Source organism: Pogona vitticeps, chromosome 1 (assembly GCF_051106095.1).
Source record: "Pogona vitticeps strain Pit_001003342236 chromosome 1, PviZW2.1, whole genome shotgun sequence".
Classification (NCBI taxonomy): Eukaryota; Metazoa; Chordata; class Lepidosauria; order Squamata; family Agamidae; genus Pogona; species Pogona vitticeps.
Window position 1 is genome coordinate 202,630,440 of NC_135783.1, and position 20,363 is coordinate 202,650,802.

General features: G+C 53.1%; 2 protein-coding genes across 3 annotated transcripts in view; both read right to left on the bottom strand.

Annotated features, from left to right (window-relative positions):
• On the bottom strand, window positions 1-4,883 carry DLX1 (distal-less homeobox 1). Its single transcript, XM_020806696.3, has 3 exons — window positions 3,981-4,883; window positions 2,799-2,998; window positions 1-1,282 (listed from the first exon to the last, which is right to left on the bottom strand). Exons 1-3 carry the CDS (start codon window positions 4,294-4,296, stop codon window positions 1,034-1,036), a joined length of 765 nt encoding a protein of 254 aa, XP_020662355.1. The 5' UTR covers window positions 4,297-4,883; the 3' UTR covers window positions 1-1,033.
• An 8,073-nt stretch (window positions 4,884-12,956) lies between these two features.
• METAP1D (methionyl aminopeptidase type 1D, mitochondrial) overlaps window positions 12,957-20,363 on the bottom strand; it is a 96,379-nt gene continuing 88,972 nt past the window's right edge. For both annotated transcript variants that reach the window (XM_072980030.2, XM_072980046.2), the window contains 4 exons: window positions 18,672-18,769; window positions 14,437-14,484; window positions 13,429-13,507; window positions 12,957-13,176 (listed from right to left, as the gene is read on the bottom strand). In XM_072980030.2, the coding sequence (XP_072836131.2) occupies window positions 13,098-13,176; window positions 13,429-13,507; window positions 14,437-14,484; window positions 18,672-18,769 (304 nt within the window). In that variant the 3' untranslated portion in view covers window positions 12,957-13,097. The remainder of the gene's footprint in view (window positions 13,177-13,428; window positions 13,508-14,436; window positions 14,485-18,671; window positions 18,770-20,363) is intronic.

The following is a 20,363-nucleotide window of genomic DNA, read 5'->3' on the forward strand; positions in this document are numbered from 1 at the left end:
TCACTTCTGCAAAACAGATCTGCCCGTCAGTTTATTTTTTTAAAAAATATTTTAAGGACTTTCATAGTGGTAGTCAATAAATAATAACAATAACAATAATTTAAAAAAAGACACCCCCTTTCCCCTTCGATCAAAAAAAAAAATACACCGAGGACTACAACAAACACGGTTGGCGGGGGCGGGGGGGGGGAGGGACCGGGGAGGAAGGAAGGCAAGAAAGAAAGAAAAGGTTTGTTTTTCTTTTTCGGAAGCCAGATGAGTGGAACTCGGGGCGGGGAGGGGGAGATGACCTACATTTCATCGGGACGGACACGACAGAGAGACAGACAAGAGAAAGGACCACTGCTTTCCTTTTCTTTGCCCCCCCCCTTGTACAAGACATCTCTCCCCCACCCCCCCACCACCCACCCACCCCGATTGTCCAACCAAGCCGAAGGGCCAGTTTGGAGGTGGTGGCGGCGGCGGCTGCTGTCCGGCTGTTGTCCGGCTGCTCTCCGGGTAATCGGGGGGCGACCGCGCCAGCTGTCCGCGCTGGGAACCGGCCCGCCTCGCATCTGTGCCGGCTTGTGCTCTCGGGCTGGGCGCTGCGGAGCTTCCGCGCCTCCCTCGCCCGCGCCGTCCGTCGGGCCCAGAGAGGAGGTGGGGCGGGCGGGTGGCTGTTGGGAGAGAGCGAGCCGGCGAGAGGCCGCCCGACCGCCTGGCCTTCGGCTCTTTTCTTTGTTGCCGCCAGCTCTGGCTCCGCGCTGGGTGGGGGGGGGGCGGCGGGGATCCCCTCGGCGGGCGCCCTTGCCCCCTTGCCCCTTTGCCAAGCCCCCAGGTCGGGGTGGGGGCGCGGGGGGCTTCTGTGGCTGCAGGATTTGTCTTCGACGTTACAAGGGGGGCGGGCGGCGGGCTTGGCCGGCTCAGAGGCGCGCTTCCGAAGCAAACGAGCGAACAAAAGGCCCCGAAGGGAACCCCAAAGGAAAAGGAAAGCCCAGGCGGGGGGGCGCCCCCGAACCGAGCGGAGCCGAGCCGAGCCGCCAGCCCGGGCCCGTCACATGAGCTGCGGCTGCTGCATAGTCTCCTGGTGGGCCGAGGGGTACCACGACGTGTAGCTGGGGATGTAAGTGCCCGGGGTGCCGGCGGAGCTCTTACCCGACGACGAGGCGGCGTTCCAGACCGGCGGCGAGCTGCCCGAGAGGGATCGGCCCCCGTTGGCCAGCGCGCTGGTCTCCAAAGCCGCCCCGCCTTGCTTCATCAGCTTCTTGAATTTGGAGCGCTTGTTCTGGAACCAGATCTTGACCTGTTTCCCCGGGAGAGAGAGAGAGAGAGACAAAACATGCGAGACACGCACAACAACAGACGTGGGGCGGGGGAGGGGGCCGAGGCTAGCAGGCAAGACCCTTCTCTCGGGGGGAGCAGGGGCGCTCATGCCGGGGGCCTTTTCCAATCCCCGGGCGGAAAGGGGGCCTCTGCCCGGAGAAATACGGTATCCCAGTCCCAAGGTGGCCAGGCGGCTCTCGGCGGGGTGACCCCGAGGAAGGACCCGTGATTGATACAAATCGCCCCCTTGGGCGCAGGGGGCTAAACCTGTGGGAACCGAGGCGCACTCGGTTAGAGAGCGGTGGGGATCGCTGAACAGTAAAGCGGAATTCCTTTCTCCACTACCGCCTCTTTTACAAAGATCTTTAAGGAGGAAAAAGTTCCTACCAAAATAAACCCACCCTTGGATCCTTAGAGGGAAGCGCCCTGGTCTGAGCAAGAAAGCTGGCCTGTGCGTTTCAGTTCTAAACGCCACTGATTTAAAAAAGATAGGCCAAGAATCTCATCTCGCCGCGATCTCCAAGTTTTCACAGGCGCTCGGTGAAACCCTGGACCGTTTTACTCCCAAGTCTGTCCCTAGGGTTTCCCACGTTCTACATAGGGTTTGTCGGATTCGGGGGGGGGGGAGAGCCCAAACACGAGTGAAATGTTTTCTTTAAAGGGACTTCGGTGGTGCCAGACAATTTTAGCGTTTGGGACATTCCTCCTGCCTGCCTTTCTGAAAAAACACACGCCAAAGAATGAATGGGATGAGGATTTAGTGGTCGTTGGCTAAGTGGACGCCCTCGCGTTCCTATATGATTTCGTGGGAACGGGGACGGTCCTTCCCTTTGCCAAAAATTACGTCCGCCTGATTCTGCCTTTTGATCCTTCAAGATCCCGGCTGCGCAACAACCGAAACCTTTGCAGGAACAAAACAAAACAAAACAAAGAGACCTTTCGCCCACAAAGCATCTCCTGCGCGCATTTTTATGGTGCGGAAGAGTTTTATTTGGTTGGACTGGAGGGCAAATCAGGCAAAGGACGGAGCAGTGGGAATAAATAACTCTCATGGAGCAGATGCTTGCGTTTTAAAATGGGCGCGCCAACCAACTCTTCATCCACTTGGTATTTTTAAAATCAAGGTAATCCTAAAAATTCAAGCCATTTTTTTTAAAAAAGAGGGAATTTCCCCAACTATTGGAGGGCAGAAATGGTGCGGCGGCGGCGAAGTGAAGAGGGAAAGCGCCTGGACGCGCCCCAGGTCCTTTTGTTCTGTGAGTCCGGCCGTGCCCTGTCTCTCTGGGTCTTGCGCGGGCGCGCACACGCACACACGCCCGGCCCGCGTGGATTCTCCAAGAGGGCCTTTCTGCAGAGCTGATCCAGGAAGGGCCCGGGGAGAAAGCGAGGCCCGGAAGATGCCCAGGGCACCAGAGGCCGGACCGGGGCGGGGGTCGCATCTGTGTGCCTAAGGGCGAATGATCCGTAGCTGCTGCTGCTGCTGCTGCTGCTCTTACCTGAGTCTGGGTGAGTCCCAAGGAGGCGGCGAGCTCAGCTCTTTCGGGCAAAGCCAGGTACTGGGTCTGCTGGAACCGCCGGTTCAACGCCTGAAGCTGCAAACTGGAGTAGATCGTCCGAGGTTTCCGGATTTTTTTCCCTTTGCCGTTGAAGCGCACTTCCCCGCCTTCCACCACAGTGCTTTTCTCCGTCTCGGCCCCTGCAAGAAGCGACCCAAAGTGAGTAAAGGTGGGCCGAGATGGTTGGCCCGCGAGATCGCTGGGGCTCCCTTGGAGTGTGTGGCCCAGTTGAAGAGGGCGGCGGCCGCAAAACAGTAACCACTGGATTGCAGAGTATTGTCCCAAGAAACCCGTTCGCCTTGGAAAGGCCCCAAGAAGAGCAAAGCCAAGGAGGCCCCTTCGTGATCGTCCTTCTCCTCCTCCTGCTGCTGCTGCTGCTGATGGTGGTGGTCCTCACCGCTCACCATCGCCAGAGCCCTCCGAGTTCGGCCGCTGCTCGGGTTTAGAAGCGATCAAGCGAGCGTGGCTGCCACTCCCGAAGCTCCATCCACATCGCCCGAGGGGAAACGGGGAAAAAACTTTGCTATTTTTACAGGCGGCGGCACTTTAGGTTTAATTATCCTTAATTGCATACATTGTTTATAGCCCTACGCAATAAATAATTGCCGCGCCTAATAGGCGCACATCTGGGGGGGGGGGAGGAAGAGAGAGATTCTTTCTGGGTTTTCCCAGCCGGGCATGGCGTGGCTTTGTGTGCAAACTCCAGAGAACTTGCAGGAGGTTTGGCTGGAGGAATTTGCCCGCTCTCTCGGCGGGGTAGAGGGGAGGGCAGCCGGCTGTCTTTTGATACGGCCGTTTGTTTTTATTTCGGATTGCCTTTCCCCGCGCCCTGCAGCATTTTTGTGCATCACCATTATTATTTTCGTTATTATCATTGGGGTTTTTTTTTGGGGGGGGGGAAGAGGTTTCCTTGCGGCCCTCTTCTCACCCGCCCGCCTTCCTTCCTTCCTTCCTTCCTTCCTTCCTTCCTTCCTTCCTTCCTTCCTTCCTTCCTTCCTTCCTTCCTTCCTTCCTTCCCCCCCTCCCCACATAACCCAGCTCCCCTCCTTCCCTTCCCTTCCCTCCCCGCCTCCCTTCCTCCCTCCCACCCTCCCTCCCTTCCTGCAGTCAAGCGGCACGTACCTGTCTCCTCTAACCGGGTCTGAGCCAAGCTGGTGCTGTTGGGGTAGGACTGCACCGAGCTCATGTAAGGGTTGGCCGCGTGGCTGCCGACCGAGTTGACATAAGGGTAGCCCAGCGGTCTGGAGAAAGACGAAGCCGTGCTGTAGGAGGAGGCGTCCGGCTGCGAGTGGCCGGCCGAGTGTAAACAGTGCATGGAATAGTGTCCGTGGGACATGGGCGAGGGAGGCATTTGCTGCCCGGGCGGCCCGAACTCCATAAAGACGGCCTTGCCGGAGACCGGGCTACTTAGGCTCTCTGGCATGGTGGTCATGGTCATTGCTCGCCGCTGCCTTGGGTGCCTCGCCAGCTCCCGCAATCTCTCTCTCTCTCTCTCTCTCTCACTCACTCACTCTTTCTCTCTTCCTTCAGCTTGCCTTTGTGCGGGGGGGGGGCTCTCCCCTCTCCCTCGCTTTCTCAAGACCCAATTTCAGAGGCCCGCCGGGGCTTTTCACTTTCCATTCATAAGAAAAAATGGAGTTTGTCGCTTTGGAAAAAGTCTCCGGCATGGATGCTGGAGATCTAGACAAACTCGCCTAAAAGCTTTGACTCAGCCAAAAGCTATGAATATGCATGAGCCCGGCGAGCTGATTGGCCCGCCGTCTGGCATAATCGCTCGCGATTGGCCGGAGACGCTTTTCGGGGGGCGACGCCGCCTGGACCCGGGCGAGCGCGAGAGACGCCGAGGAGAGCGGCTGGACTTGGCCGGGGCCGAGGAGGAGCGGCCGCCGCCGCCAAGAGTCGCCTCCGGCCACCGCCGCCGCCCCCCCCCTTCCAGCCACGACGAAGGGGAGGAAAGGAGGGAGGGAGAGGAGAAAGGTGCACACACGAGAAGCCGGGCGGAAGGCGGAGGGGAGGGATCCGAGCATCCGAGGAGGGCTCCCCCCCCCCCAGGCCTTCTTCACTCCCCTTTACTGTACTTCTAATCCCGCGGATATCGCTAGGGACTGGCCATCAGTGTCAGATGAGAGCAAGCGACACGGATGGAGGGGAAGGAGACCCATTGGCCGCCCTTCCCCCACCCCAAAGACACCAACCCCCCCCTCGCCCTCCCCCGGCCTCCTTGCCTTCTTGGAGAGAGCGTCTACTCCGATCGCTCGCGTCCAAGGCGGAAACTACGGATGGGTCCCTTTCTGCTTCTTACAACTTAAGTAACGATCCAGGTGGTTCTCAATCCACAATGTAGGCGTGAAATCTGGGAGCGGGTTTGGGGTCGAGGGGTCGTGGAAATCGAAGACTGGTTTGGGTGAAGGGTCCCAACCCACACCATCGCACCTCTGCTCTTCCGTGGGGGCTCCTCATCAAACAAGCCGGCGCGCAGTTTGTCCCTAGAAAGTTGGGAGAATTTGGGAAACGGCGCAGTGCGTTGCATCCTCGGAGGCGCTTCCATGTGTAGGTGAACAGTTATTTACATGGTACAACAAAAAGGGGCAAGGGGGTTCGTTCGTTTCCTCACAGCAGGGCAGGGCTGACCTTTGCTGCCGGTGTAACACCAAAAAGTGCGGAGGACTGGGGTGATCTTTAATGGACCAAGGATTCCGGCAGCTTGGATTCAGAACAAAGCTGAGCAAAATGTAAAAAGTTGACCTGATAACCCTAGAAACCCTCTTCTTCGAGGGCGCGTTTCTTTAGATTAATGTTTTGGTCAAATTCTGTGGGCAAACTCGAGGGTTTGACAGAATTCTTCACGGGACAACAAGAAAAGCACGTAGAATTTCAGCGGCTGAGTTTAGGCCTTTGCTGTCTTGGGACCCCTTTTAAAATTAATCTGATGCGGATGAGTTGCCCCTTGAGTTTTCGCAGGCAACTTTTTGTATTCAATTTTATGCGCTTTCACCGAGTGATGAAAGAGGGTCTCCTGGCCTCAGGAGCGAAAGGGAACCCTGAGATGGTCCGTCCTTCCGGCTTCATTTTCGGACTACCGCCTGCCCGGATGGTAGGTGCTAGGAAAGAGCATCCTTAATAGCCGAGGAAGGCTGCTGTGTGCCTTCGGGGACTTTGCCGGGCCTCTTCTCTCTACAGAACCGGTGAACGAGAGCTCTTCGTGGCCTTTTTTCGAAACAAGATCATGGTCGGAAGGGGGAGGGGCAGTTGCTTGCGTGTGCCTGTGTGGTGGTCGTGGAGGGATCCCTTTCCAGGACAGGCAGGGTTAGGGTTAGCTTTGGGGCGCTCCTTCTTCCTGTGAGGAAGCCACAGAGCAGCGCCTGTCTCCCGTCCACGCCAGACCCGAAGCCGCACATCCCCCCCGCCCCGAGGGCGCTCAAGTGACCCTATGGTGGCCTGTGCCTCTTCCCACAAAGCGTCTCCCTTCCTCTCTCCCCCCCCCCCCCGCCACCGCCTTCCTCTTCCTGCAGCTTGGGATTCGTATTTGACCCCCAAGGCCTCCTCTCTCAACCGGCTCCCATCGCAAGGTTGGCGGTCAGGGATTTTGGAGCTCCGGCACCATCAGGCCTTCCGGGCTCGGTCCCAAATGACTTTCCGGCGTCTCATAATTAGGGAGCGGCGGCTAATTATTCCTCCGTCATTTTGTCGTTTGTGTGTGTGTGAGAGAGAGAGAGAGAAGAAGCCGGACGGCGAGGCAGGGGAGGGGGAGGGGTCTGATCTTGCGGAAAGTTCACACGTGCAGCTGTATTAGTTACTGATTCATTTGATTAAATGCTAGTCTCAAGTGCTCTGATCCACAGCTGAAGGCGGCCCTATTAGCATAACACTGATGCATAATTAGCCATATATTTAACGCTAATAGCGACGCACGCCGCCTTTGCCGGCGTTTAAACAGCCTGGGGAAGGCGCCCCCTCTCCGTGCGTGTGCGCGCGCCACCCTCCCTCCCCTCCCACCCCCCCACACATCTATAAATATATAAATGCGTCTGTGTGTGGGGGGGTGCGGATAGTCTCGCCCCCTCTCCTCCGGGCTTTGGCCTGGGGCTGAACCGCCCCCTCCCCGCTTCCTCGGTTACACCTCGATGTGTGTCGAGGGCGCGCGCAGAACCCAATCTCTGTAATCAAGCACACGTTTTGGCACAGGGGAGAACACCAATAAAAAAATGAACATTCAACACAAATTACTTTGCTGATGGCGTTGCAGATATTAGCGGGGAGGCCTCCCCTCTCGGCTCGCTCGCTCGTCTGCCCGGACTCGCTCATTTCCCAGCGCCTGCGAGCAGTTTGCTTGGCTCCGGATTGCTGGGGAGGGCTTTGGGGGGGGCGCGGGGGGAGCCGGGTGGACAGAAATCACGGCGATCCGAGCCAGCCCCCTCCCCATCACACCCCCCCTTTCGGCTTAAACGCTTTCGGGGTGCCGACACTGATCCAGCCGTCCGACCTTCTTCCGAGGGTTATTAAGAGACTTGCTTCGGACACCCCGCCCGTCCCAGATCTGAACGCCGCTCGAAAAAGGCAGCCCTCCTCCCGCCGCCAAGGCCGCCTGGAAGCCGGCCCTTTCTGTCCGCAGGAAACCCGGAGCCCGTAAGTGACCGTCAACAAAGGAAGCGAGCGGGTGGGGGGTAGGGGAAGTGGGGGTGGGGAGGTCCAGTCCCCTGTAGAAACCAACTCTATTCAAGCTCCGGGAAAGAGGAGCTTCATTAGGGTGTTGCAGCCAAACCAACGAAGAGCCTTGTTGCGCCTGAAAGACGAACACTTTTTTCCTTGGGCGGAGCCCGCGTCTTCGCAAGGCACGAGTTTTGTGGGCTCTAATCCAGGAAACCTGAAAGCCCCGTGAAAGGTGCGCGTCTTTAAGGGGCCACAAGACTTTTCGTGAAAAACCTGTCGGGTGATGAGCCACGGCAAGTCCTCCAACTGCCCAGGATCGGCAAGAAAGTTCGGGATGAGTTGTAAGATTTTGAGAGGAGAGAAAAGGGTGGCAGAGCAGCCGACCCGGGACTTCCGGAGACACTTTTGTTTGACAGAAGCCCGAGTCTGATGAGGAGGACTCCTCCTCTTGTCCTGCTTCCGGGTAATCCGGATTGATTTCTCGCTGTGGTGGAAGCCTGCTCAGTCCATTCCAGCATCTCCCGGCGGCGTGTTGGGTAAACAAAGCGAGGCTGTTTTCGTGGAGAGGTGTATTACGACCCCCTCCCCATCAAAAGTTCTAACCTTGTGGGCTGGGTGTGTGCGTTCCCACGTGCAAGTGCATCGCAGGAGTTTCAGGTGAATCACTAGACAGCTTTGTTGAGAGAGCAGCCTTAGAAGGATTAATGAATGAACCGAGCTTTCACAGATCCTTCATTTAGAGATGAAGGGTGGGGGACACAGTGGGTGGGGGAGCGGCAGAGGCAAAATGCATTGCATTGTGTGTGTGTGTGTGTGTGTGTGTGAGAGAGAGAGAGAGAGAGAGAGAGAGTGAGTAAACCGTGTTCCGAAAGTGGATGCATTTCATACTGTATTAACTTTCCTCTCCCCTGGAGTTAAGCTTATTGCTTTGGACAGGGGCTGGAAGCAGCACCTTTACAACGGCAGTCCCGTCCCCCACCTATCTGGGACTAAGCCTCAAAGTATCCGAGGGGACCTTCTTTTTGAATAGACGTGTATAGAACTGCGTTGTTAATTTCCAGTTTGGAACTCGGTTATGAGGTTGTTAGTGAAACCGATCACTCCTTTAAGTTCATAGTCTCGCAATTGTTTAGGGGGAGGGGGGACGCAGAACATCTGCCCTTGCTTTCTATGCCTCCAAGCCTGCCGCTCTACAAACCTCGTTAACCCGCAGCGTCTTGGGTTTGAGTTGCTTCGGCCCCTTTTGCAATCCAAGGGGGAAATGAAACGCACCTGTGTGGGCAACCTTTCCTATTCGATCCGACGGGACTTCTAAGTAAACACTCGGAGGGGTGGGGGTCGGGGGATGGCGGGAGGGAATCGCACTTCTGCAGCTGAATAAGAGCCCTTGTTTAGGGTTGGCCTGGAGTGGCATGACAGGTAATTGGACATGAACAGGGTTGGTGTGGGCCGGACTTCAAACGCCCAACTCCACCGTCGTCTTAGAGGGCACCTGCGCATAAAGCACACTGTCGTGGTGGGGGAGGGGAAGAGGGGTGCCTGCTCCACTCCGAAAGCTGCCTGGAACTTTATTTCTCCCTAACTTATTCCTGTATGTGTTTTTTAGAAAGAAAGAGGGGGGGGGAGAGAGAAAGAAGAAAATGTCAGGCCTTCCTTTAACTCGGGAACCGGTTTTAGTCCGCTATGCACAGAACAGCAAAACTGTAGCAAGAACCTATCAACGCCCCCCCCCCCGCCACCCAACCTTTCTGCAATCACCTTTGTAATTAGGATTATAAATGTGTACCATAAATGCCACCACCTCGGTCTAATTGCTAGGCAAACAGCTTGTTACCACAGCAGTTGGTAAAAATCCTGCCGTCCTAATGAAATTAACCTGGGGAGGGGACGCGGTGAAGGAGAAACCCTCAGGGAAAGCAGATGCTCACTGAAACTCAGTCGCGCAGCACCAGCCTACACGAGTCTACTCGGAAGGAAGTCCTAGAAGTGGTTTGGAGTCCATGGGGAGAGGAAGCGACGGGCAGGATCGCCGCCTGAAGTCCAAAGCGTAGCACCGCCACCGATCAGGGCAGGAAGGCGATGGATGAGGGGGTTGGTGGGTTGGGGGTGAGGGCCAAATCCCGACATTTGGTGCCAAATGCAGTAGAGCGTTTCCCCCCCCGTCCCGTCCCGTCCCGTCCCTCCCCGGGTTTCTGGTTTGTTCTTGATTCTTGCCTGTTTCTAACCGGGCCTGGAGGCTTCAGCCCCCTCGACGTTCTCCAGCGCCCAAACAGCCGAATGAGAGAAGCGCCCCTGGAAGGGCCAGCAAAGTAGCAACGGAAGCATCTGGTTGGACACGTGTGTTGAAGTGGAAGTCGACTCTCAACGTGTTGACTCCGCAGGATGAAGACCAGGGAGCTCGGACGGCGGCTTCTCCTCCTTACGCCTAGCGAGTATGTCATGTCCGCTGGTTGCCGGACGCTCGAGGTGTGTGTGTGCGTTTGTCATCGGGACTAGCTGGCTGTGGAGATTTGGGGTTTTGACCTGGAAGGGGGCTTGAGTGGTTCCCGCCCCACCTCTCTATGGACTCCGTGTGGTCTTAGTCTTGTAGCCCAAACAGGGAGGACACTTCGTCCGGAAATTCGGGGAGGGAAGACCGCTCACCCCCGTTCGGACCACCGGCCATGCCATGTTTAACGGTGTGCAGTGAGAATAAATCGCGGCCTACCTGACAGGGTTGGTGTACAGAGCCACAAAGACGTCAAAGGAACTTTTTGCACAGATACTTCACACAGGGTGGCAAGGGGACGTACAGTACCTCCCACCACGTGTGCCAAGAGTTATGACTCTGAATGTGGCCCTGTGCACAAGACCGGATCTAGGCGAAGTTATTATCCGGAACCTCCCAGGTGGGAGATCCCACCCCCGGGCCTATTAACCCGTTGACTAAGATTTCCAAGTTGCTATCTTGCATCCATTGATTTATATGAACAGGCTGGCGTCGCAAAAGTGCTAGGCAGTGGTTGGGTTGTGACACTGTATGTACAGGAGAGAAAGGACTGGGAGAGATGCTGGAAAGTACATCCCATTTATTTTGCAGTTGGGAATCGGATTAGTAGAACACTACAGCCTCCTCTCCCTATTCGTATTTTTACTATTTTTACGAATATTTAACAACCGCCGCCCTTCCTCTTAACATTCCGTTCGGAAGTTAATTAAACCCGATTCCAACCCCGAAGCCTTTCTACAGGCAAGGATGAGTGGGTCATTCCACGAGTCACAGGAAGGGAAGGAGCGCTCCCTCCCCCGCACCCTAGGGAGCAGGCTTGCCCTCGCCAGTTACTCTCTCAGTGCGGAGGTTCAGCAGATCGCCGCCTTGAAGCCACCAAGTTTACCCAGAAAGAGGTCAAACTCTTGTGGTTAAGCAGACAACAGTGTTGGCTCTTCAGTCAGAACAGAACCTACAAAGCGGTTTGGCTCATACCTTATTTAAGAGCAACCAAAAGGCAACACGAGTGTGCCAGCTTTCGAGTTTCTCAGAACTCTTCGTCAGAGAAAGGGGGCACCGATCCTAGGACTTTTCCCCAAGGGGTAGCCCTGTTCTTCTGTCCCAGCGCAAGGAAAAGAACTTTGTGGCAGCTGGACTGTAAACCGCTCAAAACCAAAATTTTCAAAGTACCACGAGACTTTTTCTCGATAGCCCTGAGGGGAAAGCCTAGGCCAGGCTGTTCTTAAAACTGCACCGGCGCTTGCCTTGGGACACAGAGGCGTTCGCTGCCTGTCCTGCCTCTGCGGGCCATTCGTGACTGGTATCGATTTGGCCTCTCAGCTCTCCGAAGGAGACCCAGAGTTTCCACTCTCTTTCTGGCGCCTGCCAAAGTTCCCGCTCCCCCTCCAATCTTAAGAGATACATGTAGATACTTCTCTCCTTTCCCGTCCCCTGCAGGAAAAAAAGACTGTCCGTTTTCAGAACTGCAGGAGGAATCAACCAACAGTCCCTGCCGCCGGTGCCGCCGCCAGCAACCTCTTCCCACCCCCATCCGTCCCCCCCCCCCCGGCACACGCCGGCCCCTCCGCGCCCACCCTCGCGCCGTAGAACTAGGAAGGCCATTGTCCCGCGAAAGCAGCGTGGAGCCCCTCTCGGGGGAAGGGGGGGCCCTTTCGGTCTCCCACGGGATTTCAGCCAACGCGCTCCGGGCGAGCTGGAGTTGGGGTGGGGGAGAGAAAGGAGGAGTCGGACGCCAGAGAGCCCCTTTTTGAATCCGATTTGAATCTCAAATGCTTCCTTTCCCGCATTCAGGCAGCGGTGATTAGGAAGCACCTAATTGCAGATCATCAAAAACCTTTCCGTCCTCCTGAGGATTCGGCTTGGGATTTAGGGCAGCTGGAGATTTGATTCTTAGTCGGGGAGATGAGATGAGAGCCCCCCCCCTCTACTCCCGCCTCCCCATCCTCCCCAGGCCTCCCCCATCCAACCGACCCAAGCCAAAAAAGCAACCTCTTGCGGAGGAGCTGAGGCTGTTGTCCATCTGGGATCAGGAAGGCTTCCCTTCAAAAACAAGCGCCCCCCCACAAGCCGTCGTGCGATGTCTTCCTCAAGTCAGCAAGGTGGCGGGGGGGGGGGGGAGGAGAGGCGGAAAATATAGCCGTAAAGAACAACCAACAAGTTTATATAAGGTATATACAGTATTGATATTTGGGCTTTTAAATATATGTATATATAAAAGCCCAAATACGTGGCGCACGGATCTGGGAACAATGTATGAATCGCTCATACAAAGTTAACGTCAAGCACTGGAAAACAACTCAATGGATCGAGGAAGAGGGTGAAAAGGCCGTAGGAACAAGGAGCGACTTACAAGAACAAGATGCAAGTTCTGTTTTATTTGTTGTTTTTTTAAAAAAAGACCTTCGGAAAGGTTTTTCACACACATCCCTCTCTTTCCCTCTGTTAGCGATAGGCGGTACACCTCTAGAGATGCCAAAAGTAAAAAGCTGCAAACACACACATACACAAAAGAAGCGAAAACCTGGAAGACGTGGATCGCAGAGTTTAAGTTTTCCACACACCCACAGCACGGGGACTGTAGGGACTCAGGACAAGGAGGTATTATTATTATTTCAGTGGGTTACACGGTTTGCATTAAGCTGAAGGAAGCAAATTAAAAACAAAGAGGGAAACATAAAACAGGGCGGCGGGAGAATTCATATCAACATCCCAACTCTTAAAGAAAAGGGACCCCCCTTTTTTTCTGAGTGTGTCAATTTCCTCTAAGTCCGGTGTAGCCTCGCCTAGCAGAATCGTCTCCGGGAAGGGAAAGGTGTGGGGCGCTCTTTCCCCTTCTGTCCCGACCCCTCCCTTCCCTCCTCAAGAGATTCTTCTGCAAGGCGACTTGCTTCGACAAGAGTTCACACCCGTGCCGTTCATTCCGGGAAGGGCATGTCCAGCAGTAATAAGTCAAGGCTTAGGGCGGTCGCTCAGGGTGCCTCTCCTGCTGCCGCGGGCGCGCCCGTCCTCTCCGCTTGCTTCCAGGCTGAACCAGAAGCGAGCTGGTGTCCCTCCCTCCGGGCTGAATCCTCACCAAATCCTCCACGCCGCGTCCCTGCTTCTTAAGTTTCCTCGGCTAGGCGGGTCAGGATTTCTGCCCCGCTTGAAGTAATCACGATGGTATGTTCGAACTGAGCCGACCTGAAACACACAGGCGGTAATTAGCAAGGGGGCAAAGGTGATCCCCTGCCACTAGAGATGCCTGGATTTATATTTGGGGGAAAGCAGGAGAAGCAGAAGTAGGCGCAGTAACAACAACAACAACGACGACGACGACGACGCCCCTGGAACAAGATCGATCCCGCCCTTGCTATCGGCGAGGGGCTCGACCATTAGATATACAGTACATGAACGAAAAGGAGGGCTCCCGACCCCAGCAGGAGAAATAGGCACCTTTTGTTGTCCAGGGACACCACCGTCCATCGGTCCTCCAGGGTTTTAAACGCAGAAGAGCCTTCCATGATTATTGGTTCTGCCACAGCAAAAGAAGAGAGGACACACGCCGTGAAGCCCCGCCAGGCCCGGCCAAGCGCCCCGAGGCCCACCTCCGCCCCCCCCGGGGGCTCCCCAGTTTTCCCCGAGCGCCTCCCCGAGAACGAGCGGACGAGGAGCGGCTCCTCAGCGGCGGCGAAGGAAGCGGCCCGCCTTGGCGCGTGAACTTGGGCGCTTCGTTTTTAAAGGCTTGAAGAAGGACATTTTAATCAAGCTTTAATTAAGATCCCCACGGATCATAACAGCCAAAGCGCCAGCCACTTGCCTCCAAAACAGCAGACAGGAGGAAAATATTTGAATTTTTTTTTTTAAAAAAAAAGCAGGCTTTAAAATGTTCATTAAATCAGCAAAACAACAATTTTCTTATTTCCCTCTAATTGCCGCGCCATTTAGGCGCGCCGTAAACGAGGAATACATTTTTCCTCTTCTCTCCCCCCCCCTCTCTTCCCCCCCCCCCCGGCCGCAACCCCTTCACAAGCGCTCCCAGGATTGGGTATGGAGCGCGTGCAATCTCGCAGGCAGGAGCTGCTGCTGACGGGCTCCTTCTTCCGCCGCCGCCGCCGCAAGGCGCTCGCCCGGGGCAAGAGGGGGCCCCGACGGCCGCCCCGCCGCTCACCTCGGGACCCAAAGTCCAAGCCTAACGCCCAGCCGGCGTTAACTGTCGGCGCCTTCTCTCCCCCTCTCTCTGGAGGATGATGACTTGAGCGGATGGCTCCGCTTAACGACCTACAACCCCGTGAAGTCGATTATTTTACCTCTAAAAGTAACGTCTATTACTTTCAAATGGTAACGGACTGGATGTAGCACAGTATCTTTATTAGGATGAAATTGTCGGGCTCGGGGGGGGGATCCTAGTTAGGATCTACCAGTATTGCTCCCGTTTCAGTACAAAAAAACCCCACAACTTACCTATGGTGAATGCCATACCCTCTTCCATTAGTAGGTCGCTGTCATTCTCTGCAAAATAAAACAGAAAAGATTTATTATCTTTAATTAGCAAAGGAAACGACACAGAGAAACACGGGGGCCGCCCCGGGCTTCTCCGACCTCCCCCAGGAGGGGGGGGGGGCAAAGCGTGACGAGGGTCGTCTGGAGGTTTTGGGAGCGCCCAGCGGTTGCTAAACAAACAACCACCACCCCACCGCTGCCCGAGAGGTGACTCTCTCCGAAGGGTCCCTCCGGGCCCCGGGGGGGGGGGGGAAGGCTTCTTCGCCCTCCAAGTCGCGGCGGCTCCCTGGAGCAGGGAAGGAAGCCGGTCCCGTTTCCCACCCCCCAAGGAAAGCGTTTAAAGCCTTCCGATTTTACAGCAACGGGGGGGGGGGGCAGGAGAAGCGGAGAAACACCTATTTATTCGTTCATTTATTTTTAAACTTTTATATCACCCATCTGGCTGCCAAGGCCACTCTGAGCAGTTTACAACACAACATAACAGCAAACAATTGAAAACAGTAAGCACAAACAGTAAACATAACAGCAAAAAAAAACACACCACACACACAAATTAAGGACGGCACACATAAACAAAGCTATATAAAATTAACTAAAAATGAATGACTTAAAAGGCAAGGTGGCGGAACTGATAATTTGCACTCAAGTTCTTAGGTTTTCAAATCAAAACTGCAGGATGTTTTTAAAAGAGGAAGCCAAGGTGGAGGACAGGACTCTGAATTTGGGTTGTAACAAATACGCTACTTTTCAACCACTGAGGACGCTTGTGCCATCACCCCTAATCCTACTCCGCATCTTTACTGGGAGAGACCTAATCAATGGGATTGACCATCTCATGAGAAGAGAAGACTCTTTGGAAAAGACCTTGATGTTAGGAAAGCGTGACGGCAAGAGGAGAAGGGGACGGCAGAGGATGAGATGGCTGGACAGTGTCTGCGAAGCAACCAACATGAATTTGACCCAACTCCGGGAGGCAGTGGAAGACAGGAGGGCCTGGCGTGCTCTGGTCCATGGGGTCACGAAGAGTCGGACATGACTAAACGACAAAAGTTTTTATATATAAATGCTAAAGTGATGATTCCCCCTCTTGGGGGAGGTCAAGAGGGACACTCAAGGGGTCATTCTGGATTCTTTTCTCAATGCTCATTTTTGTCCTAGCCCTTTACTTCAAAGCCAGGCTGCACAAAAATGTGCGGGAAAGGATGAGTGGCCCAGAAAGGTATTTTCTGATTGAAAAATAAGGGAGGGATGATTGTGGCTGGTACACAAGGGTGTGATGGCCCCATTCCAACGTGAAAGGGAAGCAAGCCAAAGGAAGCAGAGGCCAGTCCGTGTCAAAGGAAAGCTGGGGCTTTGGATCCCACTTGCTCCAACCCTGCCAGGGCCTGGCCAAGCACCCACCCAGGGCTTCCTGCCCATAGCCATCCTCTCCAGAAAGGGTAGCAGCAAGTCAACAAACAGCCCTTCACTCCCCTTCATTTACTCCCAAGAAGATTCCACTGGCATTGACTGGGGTGGATTTTAACTGGGCTGCTCTAACTGGACTTTGCACACAGAAGTCCTGTTTGGCCTAAGCTTTCCAAGAAGGCAGCGACTCTGTGAAGTGTACTTGAGAAAATGAGCTGTCGTTCCCCCACCCACCCAAAAGAGCCAAACAAGAGCTGGTGCTGCAAGATCTCTCCTTCTCCCTCTTGGCAATCAGTGAGTCTTGTATAATCTTTAACCTAAAAAAGCTGATCAAACAGCAGTTCTTGTTGACCCGAAAGGGCCACTGAAAAGGATCTGAGTCCTAAATGTGGCCACCTATTTGTCAAGGAATACTGATGCAGTCGGAAACCAGAAGAAGGTCTGAGAGAGGCAGCAACTAGACTGAAAAAAAATCTGCAATGTCAGCCTGGAAGTTTGAAATCCAGTGGAGTTGTTGCAGAGCTGGGAATAATGCAATTTTTTTGGGGGGGGGACATAATCCCAGAACCCCCCTATCCGCATGGCCAGGCGAAACAGCTGGAAGCTTCTGACAACTGTTGTCGGAAAGGTGCCTTTTCCTGCTTCTCAGGACTTTGTTCTCACATGCACTATTTTGGTAGGCACCACCTTACTTCAGTAGAAGCAGTAAAGCAAAGTGTGCTGCTTATATATTGCTCAATAGCACTTAAAGCACTCTCTGGGTCGTTTACAATTTATGCAGGCTACACGTTGTCACCACCGCCACCACCATCCCAGTAAGCTGGATAATCAAATTTACTGACCTCAGAAGGATGGAAGGCTGCATCAACCTCAAGCCAGCTACCTGAACCCACTGGGATCAAACTCAGGTCATGAGCAGAGAATCAACTACAGTGCTGCAATTTAACCACCATGCCATGAGGCTCCAGTAATGTGAACGGAAAGATCCTCCCTGGCAGAACAGGGTGCATTCTTTCCTTGTGGAACCCAGTCGGTTACTAGACATTTGGACTGATTCATACAGGTATATAAGCCATTGGATATGCCATCCCAACATAATTATGATTTAAGTACGGAAATAGTCTACATTAAATATCATTGCATTGGAAGCAACACAGCAGCTCAGAGGGGAGAAGGATGTTGTCACCAATCATGGTTGTTTCACCTTAAAAAGTAATCAATTCCTACTGTGATCAGCAGGCGATTAATGTGTGTTAGTAAACCTTCCCTCTCTTGCCTATTTGGTGTGATAGGTGGGAATCGGAAAGCCCACCCGCAACCTACTTTGGAGGAGTGATAGATTATGGATTATGAAGATGAATAAAAAGGCATAAGCCCCCCCCCCCGCTTCATGCCTAAATCCATATTCCATAAATTTTCCATCCCAGACGTTAGGAGTCCTTTGTGCTGTCACCTTGCAAGGCGATGAAGGGGAAAAACAACATTTTGTAGAGCAAGCCCCCACCCCCTCCCCAAAGGAAGGCAAAGACTGTGGTGCAGAACAACAAGATTTCAATAGCTGGTTAAATAGAGCGGGCATAATTAGGAGTAGATCACTTGATCTTCATAAGCTGAAACACCTTGAAAAAGCTTTTAGAAAAACAAAGGTGTTGCCGTTTCCTGTTGTCCCACTGGGATGGTGGTGACGGTGGTGACTACGTGTAAAAGCTCTTTTGAAAAGCTCTTTTGCAGACTCAAACAAAGCTGCCTCTTTTGTAGACAGCCTCCTTCTACAACAGGAGCTCCCAACCTTGGGCAATCTTGGACTGCAACTCCCCGAAATCCTGGCCAGCTCAGATAATGGTGAAGCCTTCTGAGAACGGCTCTCCAAGAACACCTGGGTGACCCAACTTTGGGAACCCCTACGCTACCACACTTAAATCTTTTCAAAGGCAGTTCAGGGAGGAAGGCATGACCTACTCTGGACCTGCTCCATCCCTTGTGACAAAGCTTGTGAGCTCAGACACACTGAAAGCAGTTCCATGTTTATTGTGTGAATCGTATGTTCTAAGATGGTGAGCTGAATTTTAGCCCCTTCTCTTCTTCCAGCAAGTCTGTGGGTGGGTTGGGATGAAACCTAACACCACTAGGTCACTGCAGAAAGCCCCCTGTGAATATCTTCAGAGTAGCAAAGGTTGCTGTGCAAGGCCCAGTGGGGTGCTGCCCTACTCCAGATGTGGGCTGTTCTGGCTAGCCAGCTCCTGCACACCTGTGTTCCCTTCCCCTGCTGTATATGTGGATGCTTGTCTGCCTGTGTGCATATGTATACGAATACCCACTTTTGCCTCTGCTCTACCTGGCTTCACCTCTTATTCCACTTACCTGTATTGTGTCTTTTGCTTTCCCGAGCACAAGGACCAAAGAAAGGGGAGCATGGCAGCCTAGAGCTCACAGCCAGATGTGCTGTGTTGCAAGATTATCAGTGCTAGATCACATCATTTATCTTAGCAATGATAAATAACTGCTCAGCATGGGGGGGGGACAGTAAAAGCGATCTTAGGATAATATATATCAGGTTTCTCACTTTCTAAAAATCTCCCTGTCCCCAAACAAACAAACAAACAAACAAACAATTTCCATTGCCTTTCCATCAGGATGCAGCTATTATTTCAAGGAAATGACAAACCCAGGTTTTGACTTGTCCTTTTAGACTGACCCCCTGGTTGTTTGTTTTAGCTGGAACCTTTGCAACGGGATGCAAGATACTACAAACCAAGGACCACAAACAGGTTAAAGAGGGATATACTCACCATGATGGTAAACTTCAGGATGGCCGTGGAAGTAAGATCCTATTCCATGCCCAACAAAGTTGGGGCAGACTTCAAAATTATTCTGACGAGATATATAGCTTTAAGGGAAAATAAAAGCAGAAATGTTTCAGGAAAAAAAAGCAGACATTGCAGAATCCCCAAAAGGAATTAAACATGAACTGCTGGATAGCTCAGTAGTTTAGGTTTTTGGATGAGGAGCGAGAGGTTCAATCCCCCACGATGCCTCCTTGTGAGGGTCTGGACTCCATGATCCATATGGGTCCCTTCCAGTTATGCAGTTCTAAGGTTATTATTATCATGACACTTCCCAGGCTCAAATCCTATTGACCTGCTACAAGCACAGTGGGCTCTTCTACAACTCATACAGGGAAGTATGTCGTGGTTTCTTGCATAAGCATAGGCCCCATTGGCAGCACTCTCTGGCTTAAGCCAAGGCAACCCCGGAGATCTTAGGAGCTCCACAGGTGGAGCATTTCACTCCACCCATGGCAAACAGAATACAAGTCATAGCTTTTAATTAATCATGAACATCAATTATCTACCAAGTCAAAGTAGATTAATGGCACTGCACTTTCACATAAATTGAGGTGTGGCTTCTTAGCAATATTTTGGTGGCAGAGAAGACATTACCGATTAAATTCTTCTAAAAACTGGAAAGATGGTCACAGTTCTAAAGGAGCTATCTCTCTCCCAAATGTATATCTATGAAATAATGAACACAGCCCACAAAGCATCATCACCACACTGAGGGAATCTCTGTTCCAGAGAGATATGATACATATTTGGGCACTGGATAAGATTCAGAAAACCTTTAGGGTTTCTGAAGGACAATATATGAATTTGTTTTTCAGCAATTTAGCCTAGCATTCAAAAACCAGACAAAATTTGTTGGCAAGCTACATTTAATCAGGAAATTGATACGGCTTGGAAGCTCCATTAAGCATCAGACTAGACTAAACAGAAGCGTAAAGCTGAAAAATTATACACAAAACAATTTACAGTAACACTATGTGCATATGTCCTTACAGCTTTTAAGGAGAGGATGATTTCGCCACAAAGGAGATCTTGGTTATAGTTTGAGACTACAGAAAGTTCTTTCTAGCCCCAACCTCATTTCTATATGACACTGCATTATACTGAATCAGGTTACTGGTCTGGGCCAGCCCTACTGGAAGACACACAAGGCAATTCTTTCATGCAGTCGATGCTAGGGTTCAACCACTCAATCACTACTCTTGGGTCTCCAGGCAATTTTGTTCAGAGCACAGTTCTGGGAACCCCATGGCCTGTCCTATATCTATGAGACAGACTGTGTTCCTCAGGAGTGATGGAGGTGCTGTTCCGCTTATCACGGCTGAAGTAACATTCAGCTGCCCACACATTCTGTTTCTTTGTGTGGAATGAGAGAGGTATTCTGTCCCTTGCCTCACCCAGCAAAGTACCAGGGTCTGGATCTAGGACTGCCCAATCCAGATCAGCAGTGTCTGGGCTGATGAGCAGCATCTCCCTATCATCGCCCACATTCCTCTTGATTGAAGGTGCATGGAACCAGTGTTTCCCACCTCCCTAAGTCAATCTGAGGGAAATAAATCCAAAAATGGGCAATGTCCTTTAAAGGCACCATCATACCACTGAGGCATGAGGTGAAGGTTACTGTTCACCTCCTCACTG

Excerpts from the sequence above, each read along its gene's own strand:
- DLX1 (XM_020806696.3), bottom strand. The coding sequence starts at position 4,296 with ATGACCATGACCACCATGCCAGAGAGCCTAAGTAGCCCGGTCTCCGGC. Across the intron at positions 2,999-3,980 it reads GACCCGGTTAGAGGAGACAG|GGGCCGAGACGGAGAAAAGC; the intron begins GTACGTGCCGCT and ends CGCTTCTTGCAG. Across the intron at positions 1,283-2,798 it reads TGGGACTCACCCAGACTCAG|GTCAAGATCTGGTTCCAGAA; the intron begins GTAAGAGCAGCA and ends CCGGGGAAACAG.